Here is a 25,368-nt window from a genome sequence, read left to right as displayed (position 1 = left end):
AGTGCTTCGCTATTGATTATCAATTGATTCTAATCATACATCTATATCTATGTGTAGATATATTCATCTGTATCTATATCAATCCGTTTATAAGTAGATCAGTATCTATGTGATATAAATAGTGCATAGATACATAGTATGTATTTCTTTCTATCCTTGTTTGTCTGCTCTGTGTGTATTTGGAGCATTTGTAGCTCAGTCTGAAGTGGTTTTTGTTTACACCTGATGAAAGATAAACCAGTACTGCGTTCAGTTCTTTATTCTCTGAAAACTCTTTTACAATCCAGTTGTTTGTTTTTACATCATACAGCGTCCTCCCATGATGCAACAGGACGTATAAAGACCTGCGTGCGTGTGTGTGCGCTCAACTCTCACTTCCTCCTCACAGCCTCATTCTAAGGAGGAAGAGGGGGCTCGGACTAAAATTCCCACTACGATGGAAATCTGAGGAAGAAAGGCGAAGATAGGAGGTGATGGCATGCTGGCAGCGTTCCTCTGCGGGCGGGGGGGGGGCAAACTTGTTTTCTTTAGGAAGCAGTCTTTTCCAGGACAGGACGACAAATATTTAACATCTTTGTTCTGTTCATATATGCCCCCGGCAGGCATGCCCCGCCACAATAAAAGCATTTGGTCCTCAAACCAAATCTGAGTTTGAAAGAAAAACGCAGGAAGAGAAACTCAAGAAGAACCGAGTCTAGTCCAGTCTAGTCCGTTATGCAAAGAAGTCCAGTCCAGTGATGTCTACAAAGTGGTCCACTCCGGTCCACTCCGCAAAGGAATTCCAGTCTTGTTATCAAAGTAGTCTCGTTCAGTCCGGTGAGTCCGGTCCATTCCTGGAGCCCTTCTGCTGTTCCAGTCTCAGGTTATGATGTGAAGTTTGTGTTTCCGAGTTAAAACATTATAAATACACGTGTGATCGCCGCATGCAGCTCCTACACTTTCCGGTTCCAGGGGACGGCCTTCACTCGGTAGAACTTGGTTCCCAGAGGAACCTTGAACCTGTTCTGTGCCTGTAAGAAACATAAAGGACAGGAGTTACCAGAAAGAGGAGGACGTAAAATCATAAAAAGGAAGGTTTGTCGTACCTTCTTGGCCTGACAGTATTCCTTCTCCATCACCTTCCCCAGTACCCACGGCCGCCGGGAAGACCCTGAAGCTGCAACGAAAACATGAGAAAATCCATAATCATCATGAGTTTACGTTTTCCTTTTCATCTTATTTTATTGCAAACAAATGCAATGATGCAAAAAACAATATTATAAAAAACAGTAGAAGAACAAGAAAACACTATTTACTGCATACACGTTTTTAGGGATGTAACGATTAATCGTAAGGCAGTTAAAAATCGATTCATAAGTATCACGGTTGATATCGATTTTCTGAAAATTGAATCGCAGTACTTTTTTTTAAACCAGCAGAGGGCGCTATCCGGAAGTGTTGGCGGCGGGCGGAGTCTGCTAATACTTTCTTTCTTTCCGCCTTCTACTCTTAAAAATATTCATAAATGATTCATTAACCCTTTAGCACCGAAAGAATATCTGTAATATTACGTGAATATCTGTAAAAGTCACGTTTTTCTATTAGCTCTGTCTGCTAGCATAGCATCTCTTCTTCACTGCTAGATTAGCTGCATGCCAACCGACCACTGGGTTACCAGCGCCCTCTGCTGGTCCAAACAAATATCTGCCGTAAATCAGTGCAATGACGGGTTTTTTTTTCTTCTTTTAAGTCCAATTGTTTAGGCACAAAATACATTTTCAGTTGCACTTTTAAAAAGAATAAGAGCTATTATGCAGTTTTGCATTGTTTATTATAGAACCAGAATTTAAATTAATAAGCTTCTTCCTCATTTGTATCATTCCTTTATTTATTTAATTCAAGATTTATTTTTAGTTAAATTGCATTGTTTGAATAGTTTATCAAGGAATTCTTTTGACAATGAAAAATAAAAGGAAAATAATACAGTATTTTCTATTATAAAAAAATAAAGGAATATTTTTCAATCATCATTTGTCTATGGTCCCATTTTGTAAAATAAATCGTGAGAGAATCGTATCGTGAACCCAGTATCGTGAATCGAATCATATCGGGAGTTGAGTGAATCGTTACATCCCTACACGTTTTTGTGTTCGATAGGGAGTGGGTGGAAGTACAAACTTATTAGTTTCACCCATTTTTCCTATATTACAGTAACAAATAATAAAATGTTCTGCTGCTAATACATTATTTTTGTTTCATCTTTATATGATTTTGATTAAAATACACACAAAAAACACATTCCACACTTTCAAAGTTGTCATATAACATTCTTTTAAATTGCTTGATAAATTCTTATTCCACACACTGAAACAAAAAAGCTTTTCCTAATCGTTCGCATTCTCAAACCTAAAATGTATTTTACTTCTAAGTTTGTAAGCTCCTTCCATCTCAATGAAGAGCTTTTGAAAGTATTCTGGTAATAATTTATTCTCGGCCTTAAATAGTCTTGAATAGTTAACGACTAAATCTGCAAATGTGAGTAACTTTGACTTGAGGAACAATGGGATGGTATGATCCAAATATCCAGTGTTATGTATATAACATATTGCTCTCTTCTGAAGTTTAACTATTGTTAGTTTTAATTCGTAAATCAGTCATAACACAATTTTTTAGAGGGCTGGCGAAGCAAAATATATGACTGATTTTAAAACAATAATATGCAATCCTTCATTATTTATAGATTAGAATTATTACATAGGAAGCTTTATCTTCATTATTACTGCTTTTTTGCTAATTTTTGCTCAAAATCCTGCCAAAACAAGGCCAGAACTGATGCCAGGTTTGTTAAAAAGGAGAGGACTTGGCTCTAAAGGTGTAGTTCTCATTTCTCATCAGCAAACAGCCGACAGGTGTCCTAAGTTCAAGTGTGATAATGCTCGCTTTAATATTCACACGTAAAGTGAAAGAGCCTTATTATATGGAAAGGGTGTGGTGAGCCAAAACAAAGCAACATAACATAAAACTAGAATATGATCAATAATAATCTGATTAATTAGGGATGCAGCAAAATGAAAATTCTTGGCCAAAACCGAAAATGAGAAAACCAAAGCAGACCTTAACACCAAAATAAATGCTTATGCAAATTAGTACATTTATGGCTCTGACTGTGTAATAACCTCACTGAAATTAAAGCATTACAATTGTGTAAATTAATATTAATGTGTCAAAGAACAAATCACAAGAGAATAGAGCCCTTAGTGCATACGAGGTGTATGTGTGCATGCATTAATGTCTAAAGTTAAACCCCAATGTGAGCTTTCCGAACCCCCAGGCATGACAATACATCCACAACCAATGTGTACAAGAACAACTGATGTGAACCATGTGTCACCCTGAACCTGTGAGATCAGCCAAGCAGAACTGAAACACAGCAGGGCCACGCCCACAGCAATTAAACGTATGATTAATGAGCACTAAAATCGAAGTAGCAATTTTTTTTAAAGGAAAAATCAAAACATAGTAAACAAATAAATATAATTTTTTTAACTTTATTATTTTCTGGTGGACCGGTCCCAAGTGGTGTATGGACCAGTAATGGTCCACGGACCGATGGTTGGTGTCTAATAAACATAGATCCGTCTAATAAACATAGATCGGTCCAGTAAACATAGATCTGTCTATAATAAACATAGATCTGTCTATGATAAACATAGATCGGTCTACAATAAACATAAATTTGTCTAGTAAACATAGGTCTGCCTATAATAAACATAGATCCATCTAATAAACATAAATCTGTCTAATAAACATAGATATGTCTAATATAGGAGCTGCTGTGACACACGTGAGGAGCAGCTTTATAAAGACCGCCCACACTAACTACATTACGTTGGCCCACACCCAAATGGATATTTGGGATAAAATAGATGTTTTTTTAATGTACTGGGAGAAGCTTTTAACATGAAACTATAAAAATGTCTAATAAAAAAAAGCCACAGCTTTTATTGATGAGCTCCATTTCTGTCTTTCAAAAAAGAACTGGGCTCAGTTTAAGGACGACACAGTCACAGCTTCATTTCCCATGTTCTCGGAGCAGTTTGCATGTTCTCCATAAGTGCAAATGCAGGCCCTGGATTGATTACTGTGACAAACAGGTCATTTTTTTTTTTTTTGGAACAAACCAATTGGAGATTGATTGCAGCACATTTTACAGTTCACGTACATGCATTGAACATCTCTTAACACTGACGCCGTCATTTCCCTAAGTCTCCAAACTGTATACATATAAGTGCACTTCTGCAGATAATCCCATTCAAAATCTTGCGTTACGTGTTATGGATTAAGAAGTGATCTTGTTATACTGTGACTGAAACCGCATGCAGAGCTTCATCTGAAGTGTCTTTTTAATGTGTTGAACAAGCTGTTTAGATTATTATAAATGCATTCACATCTGAAAAGGCACTGGTACAAAGACAGGTGAGCGAGTGGTTTATTAGCTGAACTGGTGATCATTTTACCTGGTGACACATCACGGTGGGAGCATTAAATCACACAGCTGAGCAGAATTGCATGTAAAATGTGAGGGTGATTCACCAGTAGGTATTAATTAAAGGTTTCACAATAATGATTTGGGACCAATTCACTCTTATCCATGGGCTTTTCCCATTACACAGGTGGCTGAAGGTCGAGCAGGGTGGCTATGTCATGTGATTTCTGTGAAACCATCCAGTAAATTCTCTGAAGGATATAAAATTTACAATTATTAACAGAAGTTGATTCTATTAACCCTATTAAGCATGTTTGGTACGTTTTCGGGAAGTGGAATAGTGAGTAAAGTCATCTAAACAGGGAAAGATGATGAAAACAGAAACAAAACTTAAGTCTTAAATGACGCAGACTTGACAGGGAAATAAGTAAACCAGGGGTGCACAATACATCGATCGCGGAGGCATTTTGTGTCGATCGCGCATGTGGACGTTTAACAGAAATTAAACCTAACAATTCAGCTTTTGACCTCAATGTGAGGGGGCGCTAGTGCACCAATCTGTTCAGTTACAACCTCTAATAAGTAGAAGAAGACCCTCCTCCAAAGCCACTCACACCGACCTGACCAGGTACATTTATTATCAGCATCTTCAGACAACCTACGTGTGTGGAAGCTAATACAGTTCTTCTAAAGAACAAGTCAGCTACAAATACTGTAACGCTCTGTGTGCTACTGGCTGGCACTGATGACTAAATGTGAGTCTTTGATGAAGTAAGCAGCTGTGTTTGGTGCTTTGCATTTTCAAAATATTTTGTTCATTGTATTTTTTTTTTGTTTTTAAGTTTTACTGTTTCAACATTATTTTTGTGTTTTAATACAAAGAAGTGGAACAAACTGCAGCAGAGCTGAAGTCAGCTTTCAATGTAAATATATTTTTAAATATTTCTTTTTCTCTACTGCGTATGACTGAGAGTAGAGTTCTAATGTGTTCACTGCTGATTTTAAATGTGTTTACTGCTGATCTTTCTCTCTCTCTTAAGTACCCCCTGTCGTGCCATCCATTTGAGTACCTCCATTTGGGAAACACTGCTCTAAAGGGCCGGATTTGGCCCCTGAGCCAGGAGTTTTATGCATGTGACCTCGAGGGTGTAAAGAGGATGAGTGAGTGAAGTGGGACTGACCTGGTTTGAGGTCCAGGGAGGTGAGAGACTCAGAGTGGAGGAAGTAGAGCGTGGGACCGACGGTGAACAGCACGTAGTTGTCGTGCCTCTCGTCAAGGATGATAAGAACCAAATCCCCGACCTGAAAACTGAACCAGGAGTCAACCACGGGAGGGCCTGTCTGCGCGTGCGTGTATGTGTGTGTGTGCTACACTCACTCTCTGATGGCGATTTTGTCTGAGTGCCGGGACGACACCGAGGACATGCTCTGGGACATCTGCAGAGAAAGATCACACAACACGTTACACATAGAAGACAACAACTGACTCACAAACACAAAACATGGCGTTAGCACGACTGCAGAATCACTGATAAGTTAACCCTCGCTGTGATCTCTGCAAATCACAACACAGCTTCTTTAATGCACACACACACACACACACTTCCTGCTCTGAGGCGTCACTGCCCCCTGGTGGATGTACTAAAGCTAGATAAATAAGAGGACTCACTAGTCTTTGACTGAGACGCTTGTTTTCTTCTTCCTTCATGTGCAGAGTCTGTAACACACATAAGGTTAAACACACAGGTCTAAGCTGTGCACGCACACACATACTCAACTTACCCTCTCAAGTAAGATGATTCGCTGCTTCTCCTCTGACATCATGACATCACTGCAACACAGACACGTTGTTATTGTCTGATGTGTAACATGGTGTACTTGTGGATTTGAAAGGGGGAGCTCTTACTGGACGGTCACCATGCTGGCCTCCACCGCTGAGTCCACGTTCTCGTCCTCTCCCATCACAGCCACAGAGGCCAGACGCTCGGCCTCAGGCAGCTCTGCAGAGCAGGCAGAGACCACCTCAGACGTCTCAGCGGGGAGCGGAGGGCTGAAGAAGGCGGAGGAGACAAGGGTGGAGCTACGTAGACGGTTCAGCTCCTCCTCCAGATGTTTCTTCTCCTGCATGACGCTGGCTCGATCCTCAGACAGCGTCTCTATCAGAGCTGCACAATGAAACATGCTCACACAATGGAAACATTCGTCAGACCCTTTACTTTTAACCTTTTTTTGGATCGTGACCCCATTTTGATATCATGAATTATACTGTATTATAAATACAAAGTAGCGACGATTAGCGACAAGTTGTGCCAGCTCAGACATTTTTAACAGCATTTTATTATTGATATAATTTTTATTTGATAAAGGAAACATATAGAACACAGTTGTTTAATATTGTGTTTTAATTTGAAAAAGTATATGATAGTGCTGCGCAATAAAACAATAACAATATATATCACAATACAGATGTGATCAATATCAATAGAAAATATGTGCAATACATTCAATAATTTCAGTTAACTCCATTAGATGAGAATATGTTATTTTACAGTCTATATTTGCACAATGACACGTATCGTTTGTTTAATTGACAGTTCTATATCAGGGGTTTTTTTCCCCCATAGTTGTATTAACCTTTTTCTTTTCTTAAAGAAATGACTTGCTTTCAGCCTTTTCTATTCCTGGTTCTGTTTTAATAGGATAAAGAAAACAATAGTCAATAATTATCTATATCGACTGATGTGAAACACTTAAATCACAATACATTTTCTAGTATATAATATTTTGAGAAAAAAAAATTTTATATTTATTTTTTTTAATCAATTACTACACATTTCAGGCGACCCCATGGTTGAAAACTCTGCCTTTAAGCACCAAAGTAACAAGATTGAGACAGCTAAAGTTTCAAAGCTGTGTGTAGCCCCTCCCCTCCACTATACTGACCAATCACGTGCTGCTTTTATAAAACAAAACAAATCAGCTCCAATCAGCTTTCACATCAAAGTGCCGGCTTTTAGATCTGGATCTGACCAACACACCACTACAATTCAGTGTGTTATGCAAACGTTTTTATACAACCAAAAGTGCTTTTTCACAGATATAATGTTACAAAGTTCACTTTTCCTTTGGTTAACGTTACAGGACATACTGAAAGACATTATTTGGTTTGAAGGAAAAGTAACTAATGACTGCCCCCTAGTGTTTGAATTGTGAAAGAACACAATTCTTAAGAAACAATGTAAGATGTCAGATCTCTCTTCCGGTAATCAGGTGAACAATCAAACAAAGCAGGACTGCAGTGCGTCTGTGTGTGTGTGTGTGTGTGTGCGCGCGTACCTTTGTCCTTCTCCTGCTGTTGCATGACCTGGTTCAGCTTCTCTGTGAGCTCACTGATGAGCTGTTCTTTCTTCAGCTTCTCTCGGGTCAGCACAGTGTTGAAATTTGTCTGCAGGGCAAAAACAAAACCACACAGACCACGTTAGTCTCTGCACACCGTACAATGTTGTTACAGAGCAATCAATATCCGAACCGATCTTTACTTTTACTCCTTAAATTTAAGTAAACATCCTTACTTTCTACTAATTAACACAGAGAGCAGAGGAAAGCCAGCCCCTTTAGAAACTGCGTTGCCAGGTTGGGTTTATTGTGTCTAAAGGAGGCAGTGTATGGAGTTTGCAGGATTTTGAACACATTCTGTGGGGAATTATCAACTATATCGGGCAACGCAGAGCAGATGCGTCAGAACACCACATCAGAGCACAGAGAAACAGATGATATTACGCCCTCATGGACTTATCCAACTTTAAATCTCAAAATTTAAAGTTGAAGTGACCTTTAGTTTAAAATAATATTGACTAATTTCAGCTAAACTACTGTGGGAAAATACTTGAGATGTATTAGCTAGAAAAATAATATTATTGATAATACATTTTTTGAATATAAGTGCCTTTCTTGACACCAAAGGACACTTTACACAACAATAAGTATTAAATGAAAACACAATAAATAAAGTACCATGTAACTAAAATATAGTGCATTGATTCCTAACCAGGGGTACGTGTACCTACTAGATACTTCAATTTCCAACATTAAAGCACAATTTTATTTCACAAGTTTATCCTGAAGTTTGAGTGTTTTGTAGTAATTTCTCCACTTCTTTGGCACATGGTAGTCCCATACCATCTAAACAGGGACAGCAGATAAAATGAAAATGAAACGAAAATGGATAAATTCTGAAACGGAATTGGGGTAATTTTAAATAAAATCAAAGGCTCTACATATTTTTTTGGTATCTTAATAAATTGATTCCATGTGAATCACTGGCCTGCTGCTCTGCGATGAGGGACGTCTTGAGGTTCTGCATTTCTTCATTCTTCTTCTTCTCTAGCAGCTCGATCTGCTCCTGCAGTGAGGCTCTCTCCTGCTGCAGGGCCGAGTCCAAAGACTGCGGAGCGTGCAGCGACAGGCTGTCCTCACTGTGAACACACAGGAACCCTTTCAGGATACAAAGACTGACTGCTCTATCATTGTATGTCTGATCTGTGTTGCATCTATCGACCATCTTGCTTCTAACAAAGTTTGGTTGATTGTAATTTTTCATGCTGTAGATGCGCATGTGATGCATTTCAGTTGTTGTTTTTGGCAGAAAGTAAGATCGTGTTCTAGATCAGGGGTGCGCATGCGTGGTCCTACATTCCTAATTACAAAATTTTAAGAGATGTACCAAGAATCAATATCGAAATAAAACACTTATTATAAATATATTCCCACCTTCTGGTCCTAGTCATTAATAAGGAAGCAGAAAACAAAAGTGTGTGTGAGTGTAAACTAACCTGTGTGACTTGACTTCCTGCAGCTCCTTCTCCAGCTGTGTGATCTTCTCCTCCAGCTGCTGCTTCACCTCCTCTCGCTCCTGCTGAGTTTTAGAGAGCAGCTCGTTTTCTGCCTGCAAGCGGCTGATGGTCTGACTAAGCTCCGCCCTCAACTCCACCTCCCGCTGAGCCGCGTCCTCGCTGAGCGTGAGCTGCAGCTCGTGGCTCCTCTCCACCTGCTGTGCCTCATCCTGCAGCGAGGCCAGTTGTCTGCGGAGCAGCAGCGTCTCCTCCTCGTGCCGCTCCACCAGCTCTGAGACGCACTGGTCCTTCTCTGTCCTCATCAAAGTCCTCAGCTCAGCCAGCTCCACCTCGTACACCTCGCTCTTCGCCTGCAGCTGCTCCCTGACCTCCTGCAGCTCTCGACTCAGATTCTGTGTCTGAGCCTCCACCTGAGAGCTGAGCGTCTCCGCCTGCTGAAGCCTCAATTCCTCCGACTCAGACTCTCTCAGAGCCAGCTCCACCTCCAGCTTGCAGCGAAGCTCTGCAAGCTCGCTGACTCGGGCCTCCAAGGCTTGAGCGTGGGCCGCGCTCTCGTTTAGAGCGACAGCGTGGCAGTCAGCTGCCTCACTTAGCTGTGATTTGTGTTCAGAGGTGAGTTTTTCTAGGGAATGCTGTTTCTCCTTGATGAGAGCCTGCAGCTCCTGCTCGTGCTCCTCCCTCAGTCTGACCTCCAGCTCCTGCAGGCGGAGCTGAGCCTCAGCGAGCAGCTCCTGTCTGATCTTCTGCTCGTTGACTTCCATCTCAGAGCGAAGGCTCTGCAGCTGTCGACACAGCTGCTCTCTGGACGCCGACAGCTTCTGGATCTCCTGCTCCTGCTGGCTGCTGCTCTGCTCCAGGTCTTGGACTCTGTTGCTGTGACTCCTGTCCGTCTCTAGCCACCGCTCCTTCTCCTGCTCCAGCTGCATCAGCTCCTTCTCCTTGTGCTCCATCAGGCCCTCCAGCTCCAACATGGCGCGCTGCACGTCTCTCACAATGTTTTGGTTCACTTGGTTCTCCTCCGTCAGCGTTTGGACGCGCTGCTCGAGCTCACGCCTCACACTCAGCAGCTCACCGTCGTGCTGCTGCTTCAGGCTCTGACACATGATGCTCACCGTGCTCCTCACTTCAGAGCTGACGCCGCTCAGCACCGAGCCGAAGTCCTGCTGCTCCCGGAGGACAAGGCCTCTGAGGTGCAGCAGGTCGTCCCTCACGCTCTTCAGGCTGCACTGGGAGGCCTCTGCGGCGCTGCGGTGAGTCTCCACCGCCTGCCGCAGCGCTGTCATCCTGCGGCTCTCCCTCTCCAGGATGGACGTGTCCTGCAGGCGCTTACTGTCAATGGCGTTGATGACGGAGGAATAGAGGGACTCTACCATCATCTCAGGGCTGGTGGGGTCACTGATGGGGTTCGGGGATGTAAGGTTCTCTTCGATCACAAACTCATTAACCGCCGACATGAAATCAGACTCGGGACTCTCTGCGAGGGAGTCCAAGTCCAAGGAGCCCTGCTGCAGGACGGGGTCCATGTTGGGGTGCCCGATGGTCTCGAAGTCAAAGGTCTGGGCGTCGATGCTGTCAGGGGAAAGGTCCTCTAAGGAGGTGGGCACAGGGACGGGCTGACTGGGGCCCAGCAGGCTGAGGCTTGGCGGCGTCTTGGAGGGCTTTGGTGTCCCAGCAGCACCTTCGGACTGAGGAGTCACAGCCGCAGATTTCTGAGCGCTCTGACTGTAGGACGCCTGAAAACATCAGACAGCAGGAGAGCAGCATTAGAGCATGTCCTAACACCCAGTCAGTCCCACAGAATGAGAACTAAACTAGAATGGGACGCTGAATGAACTGAAGCATGGGCTCTTTAAACCCAGTCTGAGATCTGAAATCTCCAGGTTCTCCTGGAACTTTAACTCTACGTCAGGGGTATTCAAATCACATTAAAAAAAAGTCCAGTAAGCCAAAATATCTCGAAGTAAAGGTCCAGAAAATTATAAGGTCTTATCATTTTGTGTAATGCATATTCAAGTAGCCTTGTAGTTACATCAACTTCTACACATTATAGAGAACTGACAGTTAAATTGAATTTTGTACAATTGTTTTTTGACAACATTTATCATCACTTTTTATGTATTTTTTTGTGGTTTGTATATGTTGTCTGTTTATAATATGGACTATTAGTTTGAAATAAAGCCCATCTATCTTTCATACAATATAACTGAAAATTACATAAAACTCAAGGCAAAATGTTCCCCTAATTACAAAATTGAAAAAGGGGCCGTGTTTCAACGTAAGAGAAAAATCTAATAAAAGTGAAAATTAGGCATGTCTCTTAACAGTCTGTACTAATTTTACACTTGATAAACAAATCTTAAACAGTTCGAGAAGCTTACTTTCTTTCCCTTTTATTTTTAACTTCATCACTTTTTTGTACAATGAGAACTGAGCTCCAGCTTAAAATCTTGATTGACAAAACTTTACTTATTTATACAATACGATATATTGGGTATAATATGCACAATAAAATGACAAATTTGCAAAACAAACTTTGAAAAATTATTCTCAGGCAGTAAAAGTGTAGCTGAAATCCTGGTGGACCCCCAGGGAATACGGTAATAACCTCCTGCAGTACAGTCAGTAGCCGTGTTTACCCTTTGCTCGCTCAACAGGTCCGTGATAGTTTGAGACATCTCGTCCACGCTCTGAGCACCACGCACCAGCCTGTGGAGCGTTTCTACGTGATGATTCAAAGGCTCAAAGTCACTGATGGTTGGCACCCTGCGCACAAAAATCATTTTTAGTGTATGAACATGCGCCTCTCCTGAGATGCAGCTCTCAGTCAGTATGAAACTCACATGAGGAACGGCTGCATCTCTGCCGGACAGCAAGACTTCAAGTACTGCAGATCTTCCACGGAAATGTCTGCAAGTTCATCATCAAACCTCCTGGGTTTCTGCGTCTGTGGACGAGAGAGAGGCTGAGAAAAAGTCCAATTACAAACACGCCAACGGTGTGGCGCTCAGGTCATACTCACGCAAAAAGACCTCGGCGGCCACGAATCAAGACCTCGAAACAGACGATTCTGCAGGAAAGACTTCTCTGTAGAAGAAACAGGAGGGAAGCAAGATTTAGAAAGGTCACAGAGAAGGTCAGGAAGAGAAGAGTCAGAGACTCACTGAAGAGCTTCCCAAAGGATTCACGTTTGAACTTCTCAGCCTCGTACAGCCGCTTCCCGTCCTTCACAAGTGCGTGAGCCCACTGCAGAGATCAGCACAGACACTCAGAGCTCCATTCACCACAACCAGCATTACTTTAGTTAATCTAGTTAATAATCTATGACAGGAAGTACACACGATTTAAAAGGAGGGGAATAAGATGAATAGAATTAGAGTTAGATACACAAAATGAGAGATAAAATAAGTTTGGGGGTGAGCTTGAGATAGAGGGTGAGAGAGATCAAGAAATAGATGGAGATTGAAAGAAAGAGAGATGGAGAACAAAAAAAGGCATGAGAGCGAAGGAATAGATCCAGAGAGCATGAGAGAGAGACAGAGACAGACTTAGTGATAAAAAATGAAATAAGAGAGAGAGAGAGAGAGATAGAAAGGGAGACAAAGAGCAAGAATGAAAGCAATTGAGGAAGCAAGAAAGAAAAAAAAGAGAGTGAATAGAGAGAACGAGATGAAGAGAGGGAGGAATATAGAGAATGAGATCGCAATGGAGGTAGAGTGGGCAAGTTAGAGGGTCTGATTACAACTCAGCAGAGCTGATCCTCAGCGCGCGCACATGGACACACACACACACGCACCTCTCTATACAGCCTCATGAACATCTTCCTACGGACCACCTCCACCACAGCCAGACAGTAGATCTGAGGGACAGAACTGAGCGCCTCCACCACCCTCACTCTGTCCAACAGCTCGGTGACCAGACGCAGCAGAGCCTGCAGCTTCTCCCCGTCCTGGTCTGCGTGCAGCATCACGTAGCAGCACCACCTGCACACACACACACACAGAAAAAGACCTGCATCACTCGCTCGTTCGTGTACACACACACTTCAGCTTCCGACATGCTGACTCTCTCACATCCATTGCTATTGATCGTCTATGTCCAGTAAACTAGAAGCAGCAGAGACATGTTGCTGCCCTACAGATCACCAAAGGAAGTGTGTGGGCCATAAACAGTCCCTGGTGTAAACTGTGAGGAGGTTTTTTCATAAAAATGTTGTGATGATGCCGACCATATATTAGATGTATGGTTACACACTGGCATGAATTGTCAGTCTGGCAGTGGTACTTTCAGTTTTTGTATTTTAAATAGGAAAAGTTTTGTTTATTTTATTGTACATTTATTTTTTTATATTCAGATTCAAATGTGTTTAAAGTCAAACATTTAAATTCAGTAACTTAATTAATAAAAAAAATATGAATTTTATGTCCCTTTTGCTTCTCAAAATATCATATTGATCTTGTGAACCCAATACCTTGTATCGTATCATATAGTGAACTCAAAGTATCGTCCCACCCCTAGCTAATAGAGACATGAAACAGACTGAACCCTGACCTAGATGTTCACTTCACGCATTTCCACTTTTTTCCCCAAAAAACTGAATGTCAAGCAAGTTTTGGCACACTTCTGCAACATAGAATATAAAACTTAAAACAATAGTTAAGTCAATCAACTGTAGTAAGCATGTTAGGCATGATTTCTGGAAGTTAAATAGCCAGTAATTAGATCTGATTGGTGAAAACTTGGTGCCTTTTACCTTCGTTGCTTGTTTTTATGTTGTATAATTAATGTTTTGGGTTCATGTGTCCATCTCTCTGCTGTATCGTATTTGCTTTGTGTTTGTCCAGCTGCTTTTAGAAATGCTTGCTTGTTTAAAAAAGTGCTTCTACTACTACTGTCATTACTGCAGACGAGCACAAAGCAGCATTGCCGAGTCACACGAATATAAACGTGCAAGCAGAGTCGGTGCGCTTACTTGAGTCGGACTTGCAGGTTGTTGGCGAGCTCCTGTTTGGCGGTGGTGCACTTCTTCTTGATGTCCAGCAGCTTCCTGTGGTTGTTCAGCATGATCATCAGCTGGTTGGTGTGGCTCAGACACAAGTCGGGCAGCACCGACGTGTCCTTCAGGTTGGCAGCTCGCATCTGATTGGCCTGGAAGCCCTGCAGGTCACCAGCCAGGCGACCACATCAGGGGTTTAGTTAGTGTGAATGTGCGCTCTGACTTTAAGTAGCAGGAGGATTCAAACTGAGTCTCACTGCTTTTTCATACCTGAGCCAGCTCCTTCTGCTCGTTGACCAGCTTCTTGCAGCTGGCAATCATCTGGTCGAGCGCATACAGCCGGTCCTCCAGCCCTTTGATGGCCTTCATGTTTTGGTTATCCAGCTTGGCAATGGTGTCGCGGCAGTCGGATAGGAAGGGCTGAATGATCCTCGGGTCCAGCTGCAACGCAACAACCACGACTTTAGGACAAATACGTGTGCATATATTTTTACACTTGATATACAAATTCAGCTTTTTTTTCAGGCCCAAGTTTTGATTTAGTAAAATATATACATACAATTAAATGTTGTATTAAAAATAATAAATTATTAACATAGAAAAATATGACAAAGTCTGTGTAAAGCAGAAATACATTTGTGTTGTGATTTTGTCACAGCACAGAAACATGAGTCATTGACCACTGAGCCAAATTTGAAAGGTGAACAAAATTGCTAAGTATATAAAATTAGGTCTCAAAATCATGGAAAAACAAGCACTTCTCTCTGCTCTCAAACGCTGGGGGCGTGTCAGTTAAAGGCACTGAAACCACGCTCACGCGCGGGAAGGGCGGCGACACCGCCTCCTTACTGTGTCTATGGGAGAGCGGTGTGAAAGCGGCTCCAGCTTTGATAGTGCTTCCAAAAGTGCTCAGATCGGGCCAAACAAGGCGTCAGCGGAAAGGTCTGCTCCGCCCGAGTCCGAATTTGCATCTCTCCCGCGTAAAGTCAGAAGTGTGCCCGCTAGAGGTGAAACACAGAATTGCGGTGCAAAAAAGTGCTCATTTCATGGAAAATGTGGCACCAGTGGACGCGTTCTTTTCCTCCAAGTCCGAATATGTGGTTTGTTTTTGGCTAGGGGCCAAATTGGGCCCGCTGAAGTTTGGTGTGCTTCAGCAGCAGAATTGGGTTTTTGCTAATGAGGGCTCCATTAAGTAACGCGGCTATGATTTTTGACCCGTCCATTAAATCCTAAACACAGAAATTGGAAACAGTTTGTGAAGCCTAGCTCCACAATTAAATTATAAATGGTTGAATGGGTTTATACATGTTTTAAGGAATACATTTATGACCTATTTAATGTGTTTAGAAGAAAATGTCAGAATTTGCTTTCGACAGTTTTTAAGGTTATTGAGTCCGTGTGTGACACATGTAGGGTATTGTACATAATTTTTAATATATTTTTCCTGTGTAACATTGTCCAATCTGTAAACACAAACCTGTTGTGTGCCTCCAGAACAGTAGGGACAGTATTAGACGGGCTCAGCTGCGCCGCCACCTTTCCCCATTGTGTTTGTGAAAATGAAGTGACTGACAACCAGTCTCTGCCTCTTTTCTTTATAACTGTTTAACAGGTATGTGAAACATAAAGGCAGCCCAAGGGACAGTGTTTTTATAAACCAATAAGTTACAGGCATGCAGACTTGTTTGTTAAGGATTCAACTGTGATGCTTGTTGAATAAGTGTTCAGTATGTTAAGCTATTGCTACGTCCTGAATTCTAATGCGGTAACGGTTGCAAAATTATTAGCTTCAGGTTTTGTTGGCTCATGTACTGGAGTTTATGCATGTAGTTTAGTTAGTTTTAGTGTTAAATGTCTATTTATCCTGTGTATTACTGTTCAAAGGTCCTGAAAGAAGCATTTTATGTTATTTGAGCTTAGTGTAACTGCCTGCTGAGTTCATGGTTACACACGTGCACACGCACACAGTTGGTTACATGTATTTGGTGGAGTTAGATTCTTTTCTCCAATGTTTATTGAAATAAACCAGCAGGGTTTTATTAAGAAACGCTTTTCTAAAGCAAGGACATGTCAAATTGTTAGAGTAAATGCTTAAATGTAACACGACAAGACATATATGGTGAGATTGTTGTAGATCTAAAGTTGAAGTGAAATTGTGTTTTTTTTTTTTTAATATGTGAGAAATGTTTTTCTACATTTATGTCATGTGATGACATTGGTAATACAGCATAGTAATGCAAATAAATAAATCATATGGAAAAAATGTATATAATAAAGATGATTGTGTTCGTGACAACAAAGTGACTGACATCCCGTCTCTGTCTCTCCTTTATAACTGTTCATACAGTGTAGTCTGGGGTTAGAGACGGAAATAAACAAAAAAATGATTAACTGTATACATGGTCTTTACTAGTCTGGGACCTGTAACAATAGCCTTAATAATACTTCAATAATAATGCATCATATTGTATAATAATAATAATAATAAGAATAAGATTCTACAAAGCTTTCAACTTATCCTGAGATACTATGACTACCTAGTGTTATAAAAGAGGTTATTAAGAAATTAAAAAAAATATTCTGTATACAAATATCTATTCATGTATATTATATATATCATAATAGAAATTACCAATAGTATTAATAGTAATTATCAATAATAATCATAATATAAGAAAATAATTTTAGAATTGTTTTTACATTATCATTAATAACAAATTTTAATTAAATCCTAATTTAGAATCATTTAAAGCTTTAGAGAGTTTTAAAGCGTGTTTGCCACTCACCCTGTTGATAGAGTCAAAGCACTTCCTGACCACTGACTCTGCGTCGTTGGGTCGGTCCTGCACGTTGATCCAGTCCAGCAGCGTCACGTTGAAGGAGGGAGCGCCGGCGAGCTCGGGGGTGTCGTCGTCATCCAGCAGCGCCGCTCTCAGCCCGCCACTATCCGTCATCTCACTAGCCTCGGGGTCAGGGGCAGGGCCAAGGGTGTTGGAAGGTCGACTGGCTGCACAGAGAACAGACTCGTCTGAGTCTTTCTCTGGAGACGAGCTGGACTTCTCCATGCTCTCCCTGTAGCTGTGTTGGGTCAAACACTCCAGCAGGGGGATCCTCGCCATGACAGACACCGCTGTTCCTAACCTGCAATCACAGAGACACACAGATTCAGGCCACTATCAAGCAAAATGACCCATAGTGTATGTGCAGCTGGAGATGAACATGGAGTATCAGTCCGATAATTTTAGACTTGATAACATAGCCCCACCCCTTTACCCTTTGACTCTCCTATTAAATACACACCAGACAAGAAAAATACAACAAATTATAAAAAATACACACACAAAAACAGAAAACACAAATCCCTCCCAAAACAGCAACAAAACCAAACAAAATGACAAAAAAAATTCACACACTCACAAAGTAGTACACAAAAGGAAAATAAAAACACACAAACATAACATCATTGTCAGAGATCGGGGCTCTTACTTGGTGAGTTTGAGTTTGATCTCTTCCAGGTTGTCCTGGTAGTTGGTGTACGCCGAGGTGAAACTGAGCAATAGCCTCTGGTAGGACAGAGTGCAGTCATCCAGGTTGGCCATGATGGCTGCCCAGCCCTGATGCTGAAGGTGCTCGTCATGGACCAGCCGCTCACAGAAGGTGCAGAGCTTGTTGGCCACCTCGAACATCTCCTGCAGAGCCAGAGGGGAAGGACTGGGATGTAACTTAACATGTTGAACACACATACAGAGAGAGAGAGAGAGAGAGAGAGAGAGAGAGAGAGAGAGAGAGAGAGAGAGAGAGAGAGAGAGAGAGAGAGAGAAAAAGAGAGAGAGAGAGAGACTCCTGCATGTCTTCTCTGACATTAACTTGAAATACTGTACTTCAGTGGGAACCTGTGAATAACTGGGTTCAGAGCACAGAGAAGGAGTGGGTTTAATGTGTGCTTAGACTGCTTTCTGCAGCTGACTCATGCTCTGGTTCCAGCATGGCTTTGTCACGGGGGACTGGTTTCCCAACTGGTTTAACAATGACTCAACTATAATGATGGTCCTGTTTCATTTAATGGTTTGAGGTATAGCTCTGTGTCTGTGTGGTTTTTTTTTTTCCATCTAACTTGCAAATTTTTGTGCTTTTGTGGCAGTTTTGTGTGTCTGTGAGGCAGTTTTTTGTGTGTGCCGGAAAACTTTTGCTCGTTTGCATGGAGTGGTCAGAGGCACGGTTCATGTAACAGACCCAGCAGGACCAAGACCATCCCATTGCCATGCTCCACGATCTCCAACTCATGGAGGAATACTCCACAGCACTGGTTGATTGATGGGGAGCATGGTGTCATTTCTTGGGGGGCAGGCAAAGAAATTACAAGCCTTTGCTTTTTGTAACTGATAACTCAACTAGGGCCCTATAAAATCTGTGTTTAACAAAATCGCGGACGGAATCGACCAACGAAAACGGTTAAACGCGGAAATGGACAAAATCAGGATAAAACGCCGTCACGTCATGGGGAAATGTTTCCGGGGACCGCTTATTAGGTGCAACGCCCCTCCCCCCCCCGTCCTGGTTGCATTAAACTCATCTTAAATCCCCACAAACGACGTCAAAAACAACGCAAAACATCACTGACTCCTAAAGACAGAGCCTCCAGTGCCCGTTTAACTTTGCTGTGCCTGAGAAGCTCCGCCCGTTTTTCGTGTAGTGCAGCGGCGCTTCATGAGAACGTGATCAGCTTTAATCATCTTCACCATCTCAGTGTTTGAACTGTTGTGTCTGGCTACCTAAGAATAACTCAGTCCGTGTTGTCCTTTAGTTCTTTTTATTCCAGCCCTTTATCCGTGCATCGTAGATACACATTCACAGTCAGCATGCTACCTCAAGTACAACCGTTTCAGTGGGAACTTCCGATTTACAAAATAAAAGTCCGTTGGAGCAACGTTATTAGAATGTTAGATTCTAACATCTCATCAGAGCTACAGAAAATAGGATAATTTAAATTAGGTTAATTTAAACTAAGTTGATCAAAACTTAAACAATAAACCTGCTCAAATTCAGTAAATCATTGATCCCTGAGAGGAAATTTGGTGACATTAACACTGTTCTCATACATCTTTATATGACATATAAATAATTAAAAAGGAGCAGTCAGAATAATCCATGTCGGTACAATTTTGAATTGTATCTTAATTTTTGACATACAGTTTTTTTATTTATTAGTATTTATTTAGATTCCTCACAAGAGTTAAAAACTAATATTTTCTTTAAAAATGAGAAATATTTCTAAAAAAACGGAACTTAAAAAATTAAGGTGGGAAAAACGAATTTGGGTAAAAATGAAACGAAATTTGGAAAAACACAAAACTGATTTTATAGGGCCCTACTCAACCCTTTTTGGAATTTTTATGCACATATTAGACGTTTAACAATAACGCAAGGACATGGCTCCAACTCTGCAATTTGTCGATGGAAAGGCAAACCGGTTCTTAGGAAGAACAGGAGTAGAACCAACTAAGCACTGGCACTAGCACCGAACGAGCAACTGGTTCTTTTGGTTGATAAAGGGGTATGTGAGGCATTTGTGCAAGCCGGTGTGGTCAATTCCGTAGTTCGGACCATGTTTATTGTCTGATACGATTGTTACTTAGACTGAAATGTGAGTGTGTGAGGAGGAGTGTTTGTGTACCAGAGCGAGCTGCGTCCTTGAGGCCACGGTGTGAAACACGGCCGGCATGAGCAGAGACTCCTCCACCTTCACCTGGATCTCACTCTCGATGGAGAAAGTGGTTTTGGAGATGGTGGGGTCACGGTCACACAGGATCATCTCTTTGTTGAACAGGAAGATGGGGTTGGTTTCCTGCAGAAGAGTGAAGGCGTCATCACAGGTCTCAGGCATAGACACGACAGAGCAGGACAGACTGAAGGTTAGCAGTAACTCACGGTGCCGGCGCTGTAGCTGCACACCCTTCTCTCAGCAGCCATACACTCCCCTCCATTAACCACCAGGACCTGGTGCTGGAGGGAGATTTTGTACTTGGCCTGGATGGCATGTTTGAGCTCCAGCACACTGAGACACACACACACACTAAGTTTACCAGAGCGCTAGAAGTGAACGGGGTTAGTGATGAGCGCATCTAAAGTGTCTCACGTCTGGACGGCGAGGTCGGTGTCGAATGTCAGCGTGCTGCCGTTGTTGACCTGGAACACGTACAGCTTCATGATGAGTCTCCCACAGTCCTTCACTTCTGCTGCCCTCGTACGTTTAGAGGCTCAGGGCAGCCTGTGAACACAGAGCTCTGTCTTAAGTCAACTGGTTCAATGGCTACATTAACTTTGATATCAAAAAGTGCTGAGCAGAAGAAAAACTGAGCATTCAAGTTGAAGGTATGGCATCTTTAGAGCCTCTGATTTTCCATTGTTTCTTTTCTATATGACATGGACCTAGGACATATGACATACCCTCATCTACATGTTTTGGAAGAATATCACACATTTTGGTGGTGAAAGAGCAATGTCTGCAGGTTTGTAAAAAGCTAAATTTGGGTTGATGAAGTATTTGAAGGAGAGCAACAAATCTAAGGCAGTCAGCAGCACGTGCACGGCAAAACTGTCAAGAGGAGCTGCAAAAATGGTCTTTTAATGCACGTATAGATAAATCATCAAAAGATTCAGCAGCTGCTGCACAGTTTACACCAACAGTTGCATCAGCGGTTTGAGACGGGAGAAGAGACACTGCAGCACTGAGAAACAACCCACGGATGATGAAAAACCAGAGGCTCTAACACAGTTACAGCTGAAGATGACGTAGGTCAGGTTCACACATACAGTTTCTGGTTCAAATTTTCTCCAATGAGTTTCATCAGCATTGTCAAATTAAATGGCAGTAATAGCTATTAAACTTTCCCAACACTTGCTTTATACAGTTAATTGAGTTAACTATTGTTGTCATTAGGGGTGTCCCAATCCGATATCAATCTGATATCAGCCTGAAAACAAATATCAGATATCATCAGATTCAAATTTATGATTTTTTTTTTCGTCACCCAATTCATTTTTAATTTATTTTATTCAATTGTAGAATACTGTAGATATTATGTTGAAGGTTAAAATATATTTGACCAATTGGTTAATAATAAATGGGTCAGTTTTTCTCATACCTACTGTTGCTGAATATTGTTCTCTGTTTGAATAACATCACTTGATCAAGCCTTTTCTAACATTCCACACTACAAAATAAGTAATTTTTTATACATATATAAAAAAGTACTAAAAGTATGTATGATTCTTGCTGATATCAAATCAATATCGGTATCGGCCGATATGCAAGGCTGCAATATCAGTATCATATCGGAAATGAAAAAGTTGTATCGTGACATCCCTAGTTGTCATCTATATATTTTAATGCTTCAGAAAAAATGGAAAGTAAAATCATGCAGGATTTGACATGTCCTCATGTTTGCTATCAATTTAGTCACTCGTTTTACACTGAAAAACAATGTGGAAATGAGTAAAACTGTCCCAAAACATGTAGGTGATGATTTAGTGTGTGTCATATAGCCATTTCCACTTTAGGAGGTAAAATACATAATTTGGCAAAAGTTTGTATTTTGATATATATATATATAGATCAGCTGCCGCCTTACAGAGAAAAGTTGATAAATAATTCAGTAAATAAAGATCACAGGCCTTAAGTTTGACATATGGGCTCTCATCAGTCTCATGTGACACTGTAGATTTGATTTGGTGCTGCATCTCAAACTAAGCTTAGATAAGAGTCCACAACGTCTACTTTACTCAACGGTCACATCATGTGGTGATCATGAGCCAATCACAGAGATGTTAACATGTGGTCCCTCTGTCATTATAGGTCTCTAAAGAGGGCGTGTCAAACACATTTTTTTGTTCAGGGACCTATAGATGAACCTTTTTATTACAGTTTATTAGGCTCTACTATACAAAGAACCTACTAAGATGTAGAGTAGAACGGAAATCAGAAAATGTATTTGAGTGCAACTATCATGAATTTAAGAGTCTGTTACTCTTTAACTTGAAATACTGCTCACATAAAACCTTATTGTGATCCCAGGATGTTGAGGCACACACTGCAATGTAACCATCACTTGGCCCTTTTAACTTCAAAACCATCACACAAAATTGATACTTATCTTAATTCTTTTAGATTAGTGGGTTAAACCTTATTGGTATTAAAAGTTACAAACAAATGTATGAATATTCATTTATATATTCCTGATTTTTGTAATTCTTGTGTTTACTATAGCTGAAATCAAAGGCGTCATTGATTAAATAATAGATAATTCCGTCACAGATGTGATGAGCTAAATCACATTTCAGTTTTCTTTTTGTTTTATTGGAGGATCTGACACTGTGGAACTTTTCTGCCTCTTTGTGATAACTTCTAATCAAGGGATGCCATCAGAAAACAGATAACTAGATTTGCTCTGTGAGATATGGAGCACAAATGCAGATTTAACAGAAACATTTGTGTAGTCTCACAGATGTTTGGGCTACCCTGGTTGCTAAGTGACCCCATTGCTGGTCTCTAAACTGGTTACCAGTCACATGGTGGGTCAGAGTGGATACAAAACACAGGTTTGGATACTGCACTGGTTAGAAAAGGGAATATAGTTCTAAATCCCCTATAGAAATCTGAGCCCTCAGCATTCAAACCAGCCCGCAGGATTATTGTGTACAAAATACATAAAAAATAAAAATAAAAAAAATCACATTTCTACTTAAACTACAACATAATTCAGTGTCACATATCTCTGATTGAATGCTTTGTACTTTGGTTTATTCTCTTTGATTGGAAAGTAGTAATTTTCATTAACACTTGATAAACAAAGGCACTGATCTTGGCTTAAAATGCACCTTGTAAAAGTTTAACCAGAACATTAAACAGTAATTTTCAAGTTTAACTCAGTACAGGTGCCAGAATTATATTTGCTGCGCGACAAAAGCGGAGTAAACTCAGCTCTCACGGGTAAACATTTAGACTGTTTTCGTCCATGTTAGCCGCTGAGTCACCGTGCTGTTGATCTGTTAACTGGTTACCATGAGTCACATGTTGAGGTCAAGGGGGTTAACAACCAATAAACCCCCATTGGTTTGATGATAATAACATCAGGCTTCCACCTGAGTGGGAGTTCCGTGTCCCTGCCTGACTGTCTGCGGTCGGTGTGACCGGACAGCAGCTCTGCAGCTCCTGTGCGCGTTCAGCACCGTGAGGCCGACAAAGGCCGAGGCCTCGGAACGTCTGTCCGACCCAGACAGCCAGTTGAGGTGTTGACCTGAGTGTGACTCCGAGCTAGCAGGTCACCCACCGCTAATTAGGCTAACCAGCTGCGAGACACAACCGCGTCTCTGGTGTCGATCTGGGATCTATGATACACTGTAACACAATCAGCACCGACTGCCCAGGCGTGTCCGTGACTGGAGAACGGCCCACGCGCACAGACATGTCTATGAACACGCACTTACCTTTCTTACTCCCGCCAGTTGGCTAGCTCACAGGCTAGCACCCGAGCTAGCTAGCTAAGCTGTTTGATATTGTCATACATGGAGCCGCGTTAACTAAGCTAACTTGATCAGGAACAAAATAGACTACATGCGTTAACAATCATAACTAGTCTCTAGGACGGCTCACGGTCCTACTGACCGGCCGTGGGATGTAGTTAACTGGAGAGAAGCGGATGTCACACTGGAGCTGTTTATCGGAGAGCTAACTCCGCTAACTGCTAACAGTCCGGGCTGTGTTGTTGTCACCAGCTGAGGGGCGGGGCGTAACCGAGCTGCAGCTCCGGAAACACCCGAAGCCGAACCCTCTTCGGGTCAGTTTGGGTGATGTCATCTTTTCAAGGTTTCTATACGACTTGTGTTATTTTATTGATGTATTACTAGTGCAGTGCCCGAAGGAAGTCTGTGTTGCTATAGAAACGTGAAAATCCATGAAAAGGCTACTTTTCATGGATGGTTTAGATGGGAGCTTTAATTCCTCTTTAATTCAGAATCAGAATCAACTTTATTGACCAAGAGTGTATGAATACACACGAGGATTTTGTCTTTGTGACCTATGCTCTCTCAGATAGTGTAACATTAAATAATAACAATCAACTAGAATAAATAAAAAAAAAAATAAAAAAAATAAGTATAAACATAAATATATAAGTATAAGAGTAGTTAGACTAATATGTGCAAACTAAATAAAATAACAAGATAATAATAGTAATGATAATAATAATAATAACAATAATAACGAAATAAAATAAAAAATACAATAATAATAATAAGATAATAGTGCAGTAGTGCATTGATGAGTAGTGCAGGTGAACATTTAAATGAAAATATTATGTCCATGAACATTCACAGTGACAGGTTGATCCAGGGTTGTTATGTTTAGTTCCAGGGTTATTTCACAGTAACAGAAACAGGTCTGACACTCTATGACTGTTTAGAGTTGATCAGAGTGACAGCCTGGGGAAGAAACTGTTTTTATGGCGGGTAGTTTTTGTGTACAGTGATCTGTAGCGTCTGCCGGAGGGCAGGAGTTTACACAAATTGTGTGCAGGGTGTGAGGGGTCTGCAGTGATGCTACCTGCCCGTTTCCTGACCCTGGACAGGTATAAGTCTTGGATGGAGGGCAGATCGACACCAATGATCTTTTCTGCAGTCCTGACTATCCTTTGTAGTCTGTGTCTGTCTAGTTTGGTTGTAGATCCAAGCCAGACAGTGATGGAGGTGCACAGAACAGACTGAATGATGGAGGTGTAGAACATGGTCAGCAGCTCCTGAGGCAGGTTGAACTTCCTCAGCTGAAGCAGGAAGTACGTCCTCTGCTGTGCCTTTTTCCTGGTTGTGTCTATGTGGGAGGTCCACTTCAGGTCCTGTGAGATTGTGGATCCCAGGAACCTGAAGGAGTCCACGGTAGCCACTTTGCTATTCAGAATGGTAAGGGGGGAGAGTGGGGGGGATTTCTCCTGAAGTCCACTGTCATCTCCACAGTCTTGAGCGGGTTCAGTTCCAGATGGTTCTGACTGCACCAGAGAGCCAGC

General features: G+C 41.6%; 1 protein-coding gene across 1 annotated transcript; it reads right to left on the bottom strand.

The window, feature by feature from the left end:
• Positions 1-244: 244 nt before the first annotated feature.
• rb1cc1 (RB1-inducible coiled-coil 1) lies at positions 245-24,084 on the bottom strand. Its single transcript, XM_028472426.1, has 23 exons — positions 23,798-24,084; positions 20,448-20,579; positions 20,240-20,366; positions 19,986-20,156; positions 17,798-18,000; positions 17,098-17,452; positions 14,582-14,752; positions 14,288-14,472; positions 13,112-13,298; positions 12,480-12,561; positions 12,338-12,402; positions 12,159-12,262; positions 11,955-12,081; positions 9,298-11,051; positions 8,790-8,940; positions 7,802-7,910; positions 6,372-6,630; positions 6,248-6,296; positions 6,135-6,182; positions 5,844-5,902; positions 5,647-5,774; positions 1,086-1,156; positions 245-1,010 (listed from the first exon to the last, which is right to left on the bottom strand). The coding sequence occupies exons 2-23, from the start codon at positions 20,516-20,518 to the stop codon at positions 933-935; spliced, it is 4,554 nt and encodes a 1,517-aa protein (XP_028328227.1). The 5' UTR covers positions 20,519-20,579; positions 23,798-24,084; the 3' UTR covers positions 245-932.
• Positions 24,085-25,368: the final 1,284 nt, after the last annotated feature.

The sequence above is a fragment of the Gouania willdenowi genome, chromosome 17 (assembly GCF_900634775.1).
Source record: "Gouania willdenowi chromosome 17, fGouWil2.1, whole genome shotgun sequence".
In the NCBI taxonomy this organism is placed as follows: domain Eukaryota; kingdom Metazoa; phylum Chordata; class Actinopteri; order Blenniiformes; family Gobiesocidae; genus Gouania; species Gouania willdenowi.
Note: the sequence above shows the minus strand (reverse complement) of the source record. Positions and strands in the feature narration are given on the sequence as shown.

Excerpts from the sequence above, each read along its gene's own strand:
- rb1cc1 (XM_028472426.1), bottom strand. The coding sequence starts at position 20,518 with ATGAAGCTGTACGTGTTCCAGGTCAACAACGGCAGCACGCTGACATTC. Across the intron at positions 20,367-20,447 it reads ACCGACCTCGCCGTCCAGAC|TGTGCTGGAGCTCAAACATG; the intron begins GTGAGACACTTT and ends TGTGTGTCTCAG. Across the intron at positions 13,299-14,287 it reads AACCTGCAAGTCCGACTCAA|GTGGTGCTGCTACGTGATGC; the intron begins GTAAGCGCACCG and ends GTGTGTGTGCAG.